Below are 14,965 nucleotides of genomic sequence, written 5' to 3' on the forward strand. Positions count from 1 at the left end.
ATCACTACTAAAAGATCAGATCAGAAGTAATTGACAAAGTAGATATTTTGGTTGTGTATAGAGTGTTGGCATGTAATAAGTTGTTAATTACGAATGCTCTGGTCAATTTTGTATTTTGTGGTATCTTTTATGTAAATTAACGTATTTTTGTTTTAATGAAAGTGTAAAATTTTCCTGTTTTTCTTTAAGTGTCAAAGTTTGAAAAGTCAATGTGACACTTCAGACTCGTATCCGGGTCGGGTACGGGTTGGGGGTGTTACACATTTAGGTCCCCCAACTTTTAAAACTTGAAACACATTCCTCAATTTCCAAAACATGTAAAAAATCCAATTCGTTCACGATATACCAATCTCATAATCAACATGAACTTATTAAAAAGAATACGAGCTCACAGGACGTCGAAAATCACAGGTCAGATCAATACAATTCCCAGTAAACTAGTACCAACAGTCTCTCGGATTGAGCCTGACGATTTCACTATGTCGATACTCACAACTAATTCCCTGATTTAAAGAAAAACCAAACAAGAAGATCAAAAAAATTTAGCATATGCCCCTCTTTCACTTCTATTCTGATGGACTAAATATCTTTAATAAGGAGTACTAAAAGTTTTTATTAAGAAGAAAGAAAAAAAATTAGATAGTTTTGGTTCAAAACTAACACTGAATATCCAGATCATTGACATTCAGTTCCAGAAACATAAAAATGTCAACAAAAAAACACACAATGCGAGCTGAAAATGGGAAAGTGCGAAATAGGAAAAGCTTACTTCCGGATAGCCCAAAGAGAAAATAAATACCTTCTTGCAAGTGAGGGGAAAGGCTAAGAAATAAACACAACCGGTATTGTGTTCCAGTAATTCTTCCTCCATTTTTCTTTGTAAATAAAAAGCTGAAAGATAGACTGCTTGGTTTACAATTTTACATGGCGGAAAATTGAAGAACAAAAATCAAACGAAAGTGTATGTGAGCGAAAGAGGCTGAGAGGTAAATGCGCTGTTTGAGATTCATTATATTTGATCATCTGTTGGAAAATCTTTAACCACAATGATGAAACGAAGAAATTATTATATGTCATTTATACAAAATAATTCCAGCTTTGTTGGTGACTTTCAACAATGATACTTAGTTCATCTTAGTAGTATTTGTTAACTCTGCATTTCTAACCCCATTTTTTCTCACAAGCATTTCATCGAACATCTATGCTTCACTTGAGATGACCTGTATCTAACATTACACCTTGAATCGTTGATGGTCCCGATAGTCTCTTGGTCAGGTGTTTTCTCAATGAACCCTTATTCAAGTCAATACCTCCACATAATTCAAAGTTATATTAGAATTTCTCATGCATCCCCGACTGAAAAGTTACACTGGAAATGAGAAGAGAGAAGCAAAAAAGGAAATTCAAGATCGAAAAGGTATTTGGGGTTTAGAATGAAATTGAGGATTGTGTTGCAAGTTTTAAAAGTTAGGGGACCTAAATGCAAGTGCCTGAAAAGTTTAGTGACCATATTGCAAATGTACCAACGACAGTGTAACGGTGTTAAACGGTCGGTTACTTTGGGGACCATATTGCAAACGGATTAAATATTAGAGGATTGTATTACAAGTTTTAAAAGTTGAAGGACCTAAATGAAATCTTTAGAAAATGTAATAGACCATTACTATACTTTACCCTTTATTTTATTCGGTGAACGACTAAATGAACAATTCATCGCCTACGATGTCTTCCTTTTCTTCGCGAACAAGAAAAGTATAAAGATCTTCATTTGTTTCTCTTTTTCCTGATCTCTCCGCCTCTCTCCTTTTTCTCCATTTGAACTGCTTTCTATACTTTCTCAGATTCATCTCTCGATTGAAATCTCCGTTCTTGAAAACCGACACCGATGGCGACCGCTATGGTGGAAGATTCGACCTTTGAAGAAGACCAGTTGGCTTCCATGACCACCGATGATATCGTCCGAGCTTCCCGTCTTCTTGATAATGAGATTCGAATTCTCAAGGTCCTTCTCCACCCTTGATCTCCCCCATCTCTATATCTGTTGATTATTATTATTTGTTTCGTATGTCTTTAAGGTTCTTGTTCTAGTTTCAGGGTTTTTAAATCCACGACTATCAATTTTAATAAAATGTCGTCTTTCAATTACACGACGTTAGTCAGATCTTTGTTCTGGATATTGATTAAACCTAAGAATTTGTTAAGGGAAGGTTCTTTAGTTTAGTGGTAAATTTCATGGTTCTATTAGAAATGTGAAATCTTCTTGCTTGAAGCTAAACAGTTTCTGTTACACCAAAAACTTTTGGTCTTTCGGAAGAATGTAGCTATATTTAGCGTGAATTTTCTGATTTTTGTTTTAATTGGTTTCTGGGTTTGAAGGATGAGATGCGAAGGACAAATCTCGAGTTGGATTCATACAAGGAAAAGATTAAGGAGAATCAAGAGAAGATTAAGCTTAACAAACAGCTGCCTTACTTGGTCGGCAACATTGTTGAGGTAAATCTTGCATCATTTTTTTTCTTTCGTTCTTTCTTCTTCATTTGTGTAAACTGTGTTCCTGTGATATTCTATTGATTTTGCACGGGTATATATGATTATGAATTTGAACATCCTTAAAAGAGTATTCAAATGGGTAGCAGTAGCAGATGAATAATGAGCCATTACTGATGTAGTTATATCATAGATAAGCAACCTTATGCTTTCTATATTCTGATATATTTTTATTTTTAAAAAGTATTTTAATGCACTTGGAGTTTCATATCCCATGCCCATATTCGAAAATATGCCTTGACATGGGTCATGGGTGAGGAACATAGGGTACTTGAAGGAAAAAGAAGAGTAGGGAGTCGCATGGTGTCTGCTTGGGGGCTTTAATTTTAATTACAATTTCTTTCAGATATTGGAGATGAATCCTGAAGATGAGGCAGAGGAGGATGGTGCCAACATTGATTTAGACTCGCAAAGAAAGGGCAAATGTGTTGTGCTGAAAACTTCTACTCGTCAGGTAATGGAAGGGCATGATTTCTTATCTCCTACTTATGGGAAATTTGATAATCTGTTCTGTTTTCTCTAGTGAAATTAGTTATCAAATATCAAATTAAGATTTTCTTGATATTGTTGAAAAGAAAAATTGGTTTCACCATGTCTTGTTTTTTAATTACTACAGACCATCTTTCTACCCGTGGTTGGACTTGTTGACCCTGATAAATTGAAACCTGGTGATTTGGTTGGGGTCAACAAAGACAGCTACTTGATATTGGATACTTTACCATCTGAGTATGACTCCAGAGTAAAGGCTATGGAGGTTGATGAGAAGCCAACTGAGGATTACAATGATATTGGTGGCTTGGAGAAGCAGGCAAAGTTTTTTAAATTCCCACTTCCTCTCTCTAAGAATATTATTTCATAACTGTTAATTTATTGTTAAATGTTGTTTTTCTTATGCTTGTTCCTGGATCAGATCCAAGAACTAGTTGAGGCCATTGTGTTGCCCATGACTCATAAAGAACGATTTCAAAAGCTAGGCATTCGCCCACCTAAGGGAGTGCTCTTATACGGACCTCCTGGAACTGGAAAAACACTGATGGCTCGTGCTTGTGCGGCACAGACCAATGCTACGTTTCTGAAGCTAGCAGGCCCCCAACTGGTTCAGGTATTAAGTCTTGTATCCTTTCAGCTTACTTCACTGTAATTTCGACCTTGTCTACTCCTTTCAATTAATATTGCAAATATTTTTTTGCCATACTCCTTGGTTTATAGAACGTTATAGAAAATTTGTGAGTAACAAAGTAGTTTTATTTAATATATAACCACATTATGTTTTGATTTTATGTTGGCATGCTTAGGCTCTATATTAAGTAACACAAATGTAATGCATGTAGATGTTTATTGGAGATGGTGCAAAACTTGTACGTGATGCTTTTCAGCTTGCAAAAGAAAAATCTCCTTGCATCATTTTTATTGATGAAATTGATGCAATTGGCACAAAGCGTTTTGATAGGTAATGTCATATCTTAATTTCTTCAAAAGTAAATTTGTTGAGGCCTGTAGTGGCATTTATTTGTGGATACTGATTCTTGATCTGCCTGTTATAATTTGCAGTGAGGTGAGTGGAGATAGGGAGGTTCAACGGACAATGTTGGAACTGCTCAACCAGCTTGATGGCTTCAGCAGTGATGAACGCATTAAGGTTTGCCTTGGCGTGATTTTTTGGTTATTTATTTGCTAAAATATGAGTGATCTATTTTTATTTGATGAATGTATTGTAGGTCATAGCAGCAACTAACCGAGCTGATATTCTTGATCCTGCTCTGATGCGTTCTGGTCGACTGGATCGTAAAATTGAGTTCCCACATCCCACTGAAGAAGCAAGAGCTCGAATCCTTCAGGTATGACTTTGAGGGCCACCACTTGGTTGGATTCTAACCTGGGATGAATTATACTGAATACTTGCATTGATTTTGTAGATCCACTCAAGGAAGATGAATGTCCATCCAGATGTGAATTTCGAGGAGCTTGCTCGGTCGACAGATGATTTCAATGGAGCACAACTGAAAGCTGTTTGTGTTGAGGCCGGCATGCTAGCTCTTCGCCGTGATGCAACTGAGGTGCAGTTGTAATCTTCTTGGAGTTTATTATCTTGAAATTTATTTTTGGCAAGAAGAGCTTTCATAGTGAATGGGGGTTGGGTGTGCATCTGGAGGGCTGTGCATATTAAAATTTGTTTTGGATCAATCTGTTTTACAGGTCAACCATGAAGATTTCAATGAAGGTATCGTTCAGGTACAAGCAAAGAAGAAGGCGAGCCTAAATTACTACGCTTAATCAGACAGAGACAACATTTCGCTGGGAGACATGGCATCATGCTGTTGGGGAATATGTCCAATTATATCGTCTTAGGTTTGCAGTTTGCTGTTATATTTGAAGACTGCCATGCTTTTGTACACTAGTTTTTTGGGGAAAAAAATACTTAAATCATCATTGAAAAGGATGGCTGCATATGTACTACAATTACACAACCAATCAGCAATGGCAAGATTCAAGCCCGGATGGAACGATAACAAGTTTAAGATTTCATTAGTTTTATCAAACTTACCTTTAAAAAAGGTTTAAATATACAAAAGGTGTCCAATTTATGTCTTTTTTTTCTGTTTAGTACTTAATATTTATTTTGTTTCAGTTTCATTCCGTTACTCAAAATAGGTTAAGCATGTTAAGTTTGGCCGTTAAGTGACGTGTCACAACCTGGTAATTTAAAAAAAAATTATTTAAAATTAAAAAAAATAAAATTATATATATTATTTAAAAAGAAAACATAAATTTTAAAATAAACTCAAAACTTTGAAAGCCTTTATTTTAACCATTAAAACCATGTTGATCGTCCCCATTTGCTATTGACGAAGCTTCAATTGACTTCTACTCCCCTCAATGATCAAAACTCCCATGAAATTGTGACTGATCTGCTATCGAAATCGCATTAGATCACGAATTTCATCCTAGGGTTCTTGGGGTATAAAACATTGAATCATCATCGATTGGCCGTTGATCAGTCACACTTTTATGGGAGTTTTGGTAGTCGAGGGAATGGGAGGTCGGTGGAGCTTGGTCGACGGCAAAAAGTGATAGTCGACGGCAAAAAACGATGGTCGGCGTGGTTTTAATAGTTGAAATGAATGTTTTCAAAGTTTTAGGTTTATTTAAAATTTGTGTTTTCTTTTTAAATAATATATATAATTTTAAATTTTAAATTTTAAATAAAAATTTTTAAAGTGTGACACGTGTCACTTAACGGCCAAATTTTAACATGCTTAACCCATTTTGAGTAACGGAATGAAACTGGAACAAAATAAATATTAAGCATTAAACTGAAAAAAGGACATAAGTTGGGCACATTTTGTATATTTAGGCCTTTTTTAAACGTAAGTTTGATAAAAACTAATGAAATCTTAAAACTTGGTTATCGTTCCATCTAGGTTTTAATCTTGCCATTTTTGTTTACATTTCTTATATTTTGTATAAAGGGAGTGATTTTAGCTTAACCTTTGAAAAGCTAAGAAATTGTAAATGTTACTCTTGATCCTAGAAAAAGAAAGAACAAATTAGTAAATTTGTTAGAAAATCCTTGGTATGAAGCTAAGGTAGTGGATGTAGACTTGATTGAGAAGTCGAACCACTATATATAGTTGTGCCAATTTTTCTATCTTTTATTGCTTCTACATCAAATATTTTTAAAAGCCAATTCACCCCTCTTGGAGGTTTTCGGTTGATCATTTCGAGCTTAACGAATATATTTTTTATAATTTTATAGAAAAAAAAAATAATATTATTAATATATTTTATTAAAATAATTTTTTTTATAAATTACATTAATTATTTATTATATTAAGAATATTATACTATTAATTATATTAACTACTTATTAAAATAAAAATATTATTATAATTTTAAAATTATATTAAATTATATTCTATAATTGATAAATATATTTTAAATATTTAATAATGTAATAATATTATTTTATGAAATTAATATATAAATCAATTTTATTAATAATTTAGTATATATTATTAAAATAAAAATATAATATCATATATTACTATAGTATAATTTAATATATTATTATAACATTAAAAATATTACATTATATTATTAAAACTATTAATAAATGTATTTTAATAATTAATTATTTTCTTAAAATAATAGTAAAATAATATATTACTATTAAATATTTTATTTTAAAATAATATTATTTTAGAAAATAACTTATGAAAATCAAACCACAAGTCATTTTTTAAAAAATGCAAGGGAAATTTTGTTTATTAAAAAAATAAATTATATTAACTTTCTGTTTTTCACTGACCAATCACTAAAAAAATGTTTTATTTTAGTGAAACAAACCTACCATAAGAATACAAAGTTTTACTTATAAAATTTTCCATTTATTCTATTGAAAATAATATTATGATATATATATTTGGGTAAACTGTACACTTAGTACCCAAACTATCAATTTTTCATTTTAGTACTAAAACTTTCATTTGTTTACTTTTTAATTATATCATACTTATGAGAATATTTACTTTTTGTTTTGTTTTGATATCTCACAGTTAAAAACTTACGAGAATGGTTACACGTGGTACATTTTTATGGGTAAATTATATCATTCATCACTCAATTATTTTCTCACTCTTATTTTGATATTAAAGTTTAAGTTTTTTTAATTTAAATACTTAACTTTTAATCATAATTTAATAACTCTAACTTTTAAATTTATTTTTTTATTTTAATTATATATTAATAAAATAATAATAAAAAAATGTCAAACAATAAAAATCCTTAATAAAATAAATTAGAGTGATTAAACCAAGAGCAATTTGAAAGTTAAGTAGTTAAAGTGAATTTTTTTAAACTTTAATGACCAAAGTAAGAGTTAGAAGATAATTGAATGATGAATATTGTAATTTATGCATAAAAATACAACCATTAAATTTTCAACGATGGCTACTTAAATGAAATAAAAAATAAAAAATTAAATATGATTTTGAAATAAATAAAAATTTATATACTAAATAAAATAGAACTAATAGTTTAGGTGATAAACATGTAGTTTATTTTAGGATAAAGTATATAAATAGTCCCCAAACTTTTAGGACACTTGCATTTTGGTCATTCAACTTTTGAAACTTGCAATACAATCATCAAACTTTTAGTTCATTTTCAATAAGGTCCCTATCGTTATGTTCTGTTAGTTTTTACTGACGTGACACTTAACTGCCATTAACTCTCTGACGTGACAGCTTCTTTCCTACCTCTTCTTGCAGCTTCTTCTTTCTTTCTTTTTGCAACTTCTTATTCTTCTTCAAATCTCATATCCAAAGCCTTTCCATTTCTTGGATTCTTTTTTTTCTCTCTATTTTTCTAAAAAAAATCAACTTCTCTCTCTACTTTCTCAAGAAAAAAATTAATTAACTTTGCAAGAAAATCCATCATTCCTTATGATGGTTTCCTTTCGGACAATAAATCATTTAATGTTATTCTACACAAGCAAATGAAATGCTCATACTATAATTCATATAATGCAGCAATTGGTACCGCCCACAAAAACTTATACGTAAAACCAACTTCTTAACAAACCTGACTTGCTTTGGACATGAAGCTTTAAAGAACAAAAACCTCATCAAATGTAATAAGCCTATCAATCTTCATACCAAGTATTCCTTCAAATCTCTGGCATAACAATCTAACAATTAACTTGCTTACTCCATAAATAATTATAATAAAGACTAACACAAGAAACTATAAAATCGGAATGAAAACTTCAAAGATATTATGTAAATCACCTCCAATTGAATAATAAGGATATATGGTGCTTGACGTATAAGCCGTTGCTTTTTTGCTGCCATCAATTTCTTACAACTAAAAAACCATAAGTTTTTAATTTAAAATATATTAAAAGCAAGTGTTTCTTGCAAGAGTTAATCAGTTTTTTTCCCGGGAAAGTAAAGAGAAAATGATTTTTCTTAGGAAAATAGAGAGAGAGAAATAACTCATGAAATTGCTAAGTTGCTTGAGGTGGGAACACTTCCTTATAAGCGTAAACATGGTAATGATTTTCATTATATTTACATGATTGTTGTGTTATTGTTTTTATCTATTTTCTCTTTTGGATTGAAAAGTTTTGATTTTTACTATAAATATGTGTTTTTGATTTGTAAATGATTAGTTAAAGTTTTGAAGAAGAAGAAGAAGTTGCAAGAAAAAGAAGAAAAGAAGCTACCACGAGGAAGAAGAAGAAGCTGGAAGAAGATGGAGAAAAGAAGCTACCATGTCAGAGAGTTAAGGACAGTTAAGTGTCACGTCATTAAAAATTAAAGAGAGGTAATGATATAGACCTAATTGAAAACGAACTAAAAGTTTAATGATTATATTACAAGTTTCAAAAGTTGAGTGACCAAAATGCAAGTTCCCTAAAAGTTTGGTGACTATTTATATTCTTTGATCTTTATTTTATATAATTTTTGCGCAATAATCTATGTCAACTCGAAGAAAGAATCCGAGCGGTAACTCCCCGGAAGCAGAGAAAATAAGAGAGAATGAATTGAATTAGAAAAGAAACGAAAGCGAAGGAAAAATAAGAGACCAATTTTATCTTCCAATCAGCCTTCCAAAAAAAGAAAATCTAAAATTTGTGTTCTTCTATGGTCAATCAATAAAGGAATTTTAGACGGCGTGAAGCTTTCTTTCTTTTCCTTTTCTTATCTGGGGGGTAATTTTATCAGGTTGGAATCGGAGGTTGTGTTGGTAAATTGGTGGAGGAGGAGGAGGAGGAGGGGAAGGAAAAGGGGCTAATTTTATTTTAAAAATCAATTTTATGGAATTTAGCCTCAGAAAATTGAGATTCGGGAGGTCCTTTAATTTTTAAGTTTATAACTGTTTTAATTATGGGATTAAAGAGTAATGGTGGAGATGATGTGGTGGTGGGTGATGGTTGCGGAGACGGCGATGGTGCTGATTGCCGAAATGGAGGGAAGTCCCCCGGTTCGGTTTCATGCTCGATTTGCCTCGAAATAGTTACTGATAATGGAGATCGATCATGGGCTAATCTTCAATGTGGTCACCAATTTCACTTGGGTAAGTCAAATTGCCTAAATTTGAAGCTGATTTCGTCTGGACATATTTTTCCTATGAATATCGGGATGTTAAGATCTGGGTTTATGTATGCTTATCTAGTTTCTAGGATGTCTTTAATTTTGGTTTATTTGATGATGTAAATGAGAAAACCATAGATTTTCATCTTGTTAGGTCATTAATTTTTTTTTTTTAAATTTAATCTTTGCTATTCTTTCAGCTGACAACGAAAATTTATCTTCATGAATAATATATCTAGTTTAATGAGGCTCAATCTAATGGTGTTTATATGTTGCAATATTTCTTTTATTTTTTCGGGTCTATTGCTTTGGCTGATTGGATGATCTTAGTGACTTCTTCTTTGCAATCGGTTTCCCTAGATTATTAGCAGAAGGGTATCAGATTAGAAGAAAACTATGTTTGTAGTTTTGATGATACTCGGTTTATCAATGTATTTTTTTGAGCTACAACTTGAAAGATGGCTACTCGATGGACATAAGTTGAGCCGCGTTATTGTTGTAGTTGGCAGACGGTGTAAGAAAATGATTGCTTGAAATTCATTTTGAAGGTTCTAATCGTTAACTTATACGTTTTGTAATTATTGTTTTCAGATTGCATTGGTTCAGCATTCAATATAAAGGGTGCAATGCAATGTCCTAATTGTAGGAAAATTGAAAAAGGTCAATGGTTTTATGCCAGTGGTAGCCGTTCACACCCGGAATTTAGTGTGGATGAATTCACACATGATGAGGACCTTTATGATTTAAGTTTCTCTGAAATGGTATTGGAGCAACATTGCTGTGCAAATTTTTTACATACTGTTTCAGCATTCATGGCATACCAAAAGTATGTGTTTAACCTTCTCATTCCTTGCCCTCTCCCTATTTCTGTTAGACCACTATCCTTTTCATTGATTTATGAATGATTTGATTTTTTTATCTCCTCGTTAATAAACCAAAATTCTTTTACTAAATCATTTCAAGGTTTGTTAAAGTTCAATAATTTCCGCCCAAAGGAAAATTTGGCTGATTATAAAATTGCATTAGTCTCCATACACAGCTTTGCAAATCTATACAGTCATGTCTCAAATGGTAGTTTTTGTTGTTTGCTTTCTTTGGCTCTTTATTTTGTACACTTTAGACTGACAGATGAGTTGAATTGAAATATATTTACTGCTTGTTTTGGCTTTTTATTGTGTTTGTAGTCATTTGGAGTCCATTGGTGTCCATTTGGAAGCTTAGCACGACTTCCTTTGTCATTCGAGTAAGCATTACCTCACATTATTACAATCCGAATAGTTTTCTACTTAAAGCTTTATGCTGTGATATGGTGGTCAGTTGTCTTCTCTTCACATCAAATGTACTCCACCTTACACTTTTGTGTATGTTTAGGGTCAATCTTTGTTGTAGATAGCTGCAAAAGGAGAGAGAGTTGTCATCTTCTTAGTTAGAAACTGATTTACGAAATTGAAGAAAAACATTAATCCTGTGCTTATAATTGTGGTGTCACTGCATTGGAACTCAATCAAGTCGTAGATGTGACTATTGAAATCGATGTATGAGTATTTTAAGACGGCCTCGAATCTGAAAATTATCTCTAGAGACCCAACATTTAACTGTATCTTGATTGTTTCTCTGTCAATTGCAAATTTGTTCTGCATGAGATACGTGAGCAAAATAGCTAAAAATTTAAAGAGTTATTAGGCACCAGACCACTTAGTTGCACTAGAAGAATTTCCTAAGCTTAAATTAATGGAGCATAGCATCTCGACATAACCACACCATATTGTTTATTTCTGTGGAAGTAGACGTGGCAAATCTGACCTGAAACTGATTACCCAAACCGATTTACCCAGACCGAGACCCAAAATAGACCCGAACATGATGACCCAAATTTGACCCAAAACCCCAAAACACCGAATCAAACTGAAGCCGACCTGAAAGTAACCCGATCCGAATTGAAACTGACCCGAATTTAACCGAACCGAAAGTAACCCGCACCGAAAGCAACCCAAACCGAAAGCAACCGAACCGAAAATAACCTGAATTTAATTTGCCCAAACTCAATTTTTTTACAAAAATATATCAATAATTCTATATATACTTGATTTAACTTATACCTAACTCAACCTAAATTGACATGAAGATCCAAAGTTGACCCAAGCCGAAAATAATCGATCGGATATTAACCTGATCCGAAAATCAACCGATCCGATTTGTCCCGACCCGATACCCGAACTGACCCAACTTACTATAGATCCGAATAAAACCGAAACCAAAATGACCTGGCCCTATCCGGACCCAACTCGAATTACTATAGATCCGAATAAAACCTAAACCCGAAATGACCCGATCCGACCCAAACCTGACCCGAATTAAGTATAAACCGAAATGACCCGAACCGAACTCGATGTGAATGACCTGTTTGCCACCTCTATGTGGAAGGAACAATATGCTTATAGTTCCCCCCCGTCAGAAAAACCTTTTTTAAGTTTATTGTCATCAACTCTTCCATATTGAAACATACCATTTCATTCTTTATGCCTATCATTACATTTTGTTTGCTTAGTTTTCTTGCCAAGGTCAAGTTTCAATTATTTTCTTTCCCTAACACGTTCTGATTTTGTTTTTCTTTTTTTCAGGCAAGGAGAGTTTTCCTCAACATGTAAGACATTTCCTTTCTTTTTTCTCGAGTAATGTTTGTTTATGGATTTTATAGTGAAGAGACTTGGTATTCTGAAATGGGTTATATTGGAATGCAGATCATGAGTTAGTGGGACAACATGCTATCTTCTCAGAACATTCATCATCTGCTACTCGTCCATATATAGCTTACGTTGGGCCAATGATTCATCCCTCGTCCTCAAATTCCAGTGGAAATGTTTCAGATAGTTATAGTTTCAATGGTCACTGGAATGGTCCATCAGTGCCTAGTGAGATACCTACCTCTTATGCTTTTCCTGCAATGGATCTCCATTATCATAGTTGGGAGCACCATTCCCCTCCATTCTCCACATCTACCCGTCAAATTGGTAGTTCTGATCAACCTTCAATTCCATCTGTCAGTCAAAGGCTGGCCATGAATGGTTCGGATATGCCAAGACCGGAGTCTTTTATGCATCCATTTGTTGTTGGCCACAGGTATGGCTCAACATAATTGACTTTGATTATCCGATTGGGTTTTCACTGCTCTTTTATGCGCATCCATTTGTTATTCTGTTCTGTTCAGCATCCATTTTCCAGATGCAAGCAATGTTTCCTCACGTAAACTCCTCTCTCTCCCCTCCCCTAGTAAAGGACTAGAGTCGGACATTGCGAAAATATAAGAGCTTGATTTTATTATCTGCTGCTTCACTTTTTTGACTAAAATATCATTCCGAAATATATAACATTTGACAGTTGCATTTTCTAAGCATATATAGATTAAACGGATTATGTTTTTCACAGTTCTGGTGCTAGAGCAGCAAATGCGGCTCCTGCCTCGTTTATACCTGCTTACCATGGTAGCAATGCCCAGACCCGTGATAGAGTTCAAGCACTTCAGGCATACTATCAACACCATCACTCTAGCACTTTGCCAGCATTACAGACTCCCAGTATTTCCAGCTCCCCTAGGTCAAGAAGCCGTAGAAGTCAGGCTTATGTTGGACCGGTGGCTTCATCATCCGACCATACAAGTGGCTTCTATTTCGTTGCATCAGGTACTTCCGGCGGTCACAACTTTCAAGATCCAGAAAACCCTGTGTCAGCTCACTTCCATGCTTGGGAAAGAGATCAGTTGTCTTCATTTTCACTAAACCAAGTCGACAGAGATTCGGGGTGGGTTGCATTCCACGAGGCTGCAACCAGCGGTTCGGATCCTGGCATAAGACCAAGCATCTTCCGCCAAAGACACGGATCCGAGTCGCAAAGACATTCATAGTGATTTCTTCCTTTATACCCACCTCTTGGGTAAAGCAAACGATATCTACTATGAATGAAACCATTTATGTATGTTTAGTGACATTGATGTGCGAATGCTCGAGTCTGTTAATCCAGACAGGCTGAAAAACTGTGTAAGTGGCCCAAAAAAACAGTTTTTTGGTAGCCATGGCGGTGTGCTGTACTCACTTCATCTACTTCGGCTTTAAGGATATAAAATTAAAAATTAAGGAAAAAAACATGCTTGATAGTACAAGTGGCATTTAAGCTTAAAGTATGCCTTAAAATCTAAACACTAATGTCATTTCCGAATGGGTTAATGCTTTAAACATCCCCTCCATAATTCGAAGTCATTAGGTCCAAACCCATAACGTTGAAACAACAACGAACAAACTGGTTCATGGTTTAAGCTAATCTTAGAAAGTTTAGAAATTTACTACATGATTGGCCAAAGTCCAAATATGAAACTAGTTCACTCGCAAGTACCCTGAATTTGCTAAGTAAAGAGTACAACATGCTCAAGAGGTAAGTCTGATGTTCTTGGTTGCCCATCGACAGTAGTTATCAGAGCCATGCGAGGAGACGAATAGACCGGTGGCCAGAATATCGACGATGCGAGGAGATGAATACTCTGGTGACCAGAATATCGACGATGCGAGGAGATGAATGCACTGGCGGCCATAATATGGACGATGTGAAATATTACAAAAACTACCTGTGAGAAAACGAAAAGTAACATACTAAAAAAAGGTGGTCCAGAAACCATGCTACGACTTCAAATACAGCGAGATACTCGCGAGGAAGGCTCGGAATACAGCTAGATCTTGACAAGCAGTGAGATGCTTGTGATAGAACGTGTTAGGCACTTCCATCTCTAATCAATAACCGAAGTTCAAGCTGTTTTTTGCCAAGCTCCAATCAAACTACAAAGTAAATTGTAAAAAGTTCGAGCATGAATTCAAGACTCTTCAAGGAAAGGAAGCCAATATCAATGAAAAAGTTACGAGTACCTGTCGGAGACCAGAATCGAGTCCAAAAACAATTGCTTATAGATATGTCAATGTATGCCACAAGCATATTTGGTATGTTTCAATTAACTTCGACTATGGATGATTATGGATCAGGTTTTTAGTCGTTTGAATCATAACTCAAGAATTTTATACTTTCATTCGACACTAATGTTTCTCGATTCTAAAAGGTATTTCACCCTTACCGAATCTTAACGGCAAAAGTCTATCCTGGTTCTATCAATATTTGAGTAACCTTAAATTCTCTAAACCAAAAACAATATTCCATAAAAATTCAAACCCTAAACCAACAAAGGAACCTAAAGAAGAAAAAAGAAACAGAAGCTCAAAGAAGAGAAAGAAAAAAGGATTCTCTTGATGATTTTTCAAGGTTCGTCTTCTGGATCATGGTTT

The 14,965-nt window shown here is 33.9% G+C and overlaps 2 protein-coding genes across 2 annotated transcripts; both read left to right on the forward strand.

Annotated features, from left to right (window-relative positions):
- Positions 1–1,792: 1,792 nt before the first annotated feature.
- On the forward strand, positions 1,793–5,136 carry LOC120153882 (26S proteasome regulatory subunit 6A homolog). Its single transcript, XM_039165748.1, has 10 exons — positions 1,793–2,002; positions 2,377–2,493; positions 2,894–3,001; positions 3,164–3,355; positions 3,458–3,649; positions 3,879–3,997; positions 4,099–4,186; positions 4,266–4,385; positions 4,464–4,604; positions 4,744–5,136. Exons 1-10 carry the CDS (start codon positions 1,886–1,888, stop codon positions 4,819–4,821), a joined length of 1,272 nt encoding a protein of 423 aa, XP_039021679.1. The 5' UTR covers positions 1,793–1,885; the 3' UTR covers positions 4,822–5,136.
- A 3,921-nt stretch (positions 5,137–9,057) lies between these two features.
- LOC120153665 (E3 ubiquitin-protein ligase RFI2-like) lies at positions 9,058–13,797 on the forward strand. The gene is made up of 6 exons (XM_039165576.1): positions 9,058–9,627; positions 10,236–10,405; positions 10,829–10,887; positions 12,266–12,288; positions 12,386–12,764; positions 13,071–13,797. Exons 1-6 carry the CDS (start codon positions 9,438–9,440, stop codon positions 13,543–13,545), a joined length of 1,296 nt encoding a protein of 431 aa, XP_039021507.1. The 5' UTR covers positions 9,058–9,437; the 3' UTR covers positions 13,546–13,797.
- The last annotated feature ends 1,168 nt before the right edge of the window (positions 13,798–14,965 follow it).

The sequence above is a fragment of the Hibiscus syriacus genome, unplaced genomic scaffold, assembly GCF_006381635.1.
Source record: "Hibiscus syriacus cultivar Baekdansim isolate YM2019G1 unplaced genomic scaffold, ASM638163v2 tig00111105_pilon, whole genome shotgun sequence".
Taxonomy (NCBI): Eukaryota; Viridiplantae; Streptophyta; class Magnoliopsida; order Malvales; family Malvaceae; genus Hibiscus; species Hibiscus syriacus.

Bases quoted from the DNA above. Each gene is read 5' to 3' on its own strand.
- LOC120153882 (XM_039165748.1), top strand. From the start codon at position 1,886: ATGGCGACCGCTATGGTGGAAGATTCGACCTTTGAAGAAGACCAGTTG. The intron at 4,386-4,463 runs GTATGACTTTGA...TTGATTTTGTAG, and splicing joins CAAGAGCTCGAATCCTTCAG to ATCCACTCAAGGAAGATGAA. The intron at 4,605-4,743 runs GTGCAGTTGTAA...TCTGTTTTACAG, and splicing joins TTCGCCGTGATGCAACTGAG to GTCAACCATGAAGATTTCAA.
- LOC120153665 (XM_039165576.1), top strand. From the start codon at position 9,438: ATGGGATTAAAGAGTAATGGTGGAGATGATGTGGTGGTGGGTGATGGT. The intron at 10,888-12,265 runs GTAAGCATTACC...TCTTTTTTTCAG, and splicing joins CGACTTCCTTTGTCATTCGA to GCAAGGAGAGTTTTCCTCAA. The intron at 12,289-12,385 runs GTAAGACATTTC...ATTGGAATGCAG, and splicing joins AGGAGAGTTTTCCTCAACAT to ATCATGAGTTAGTGGGACAA.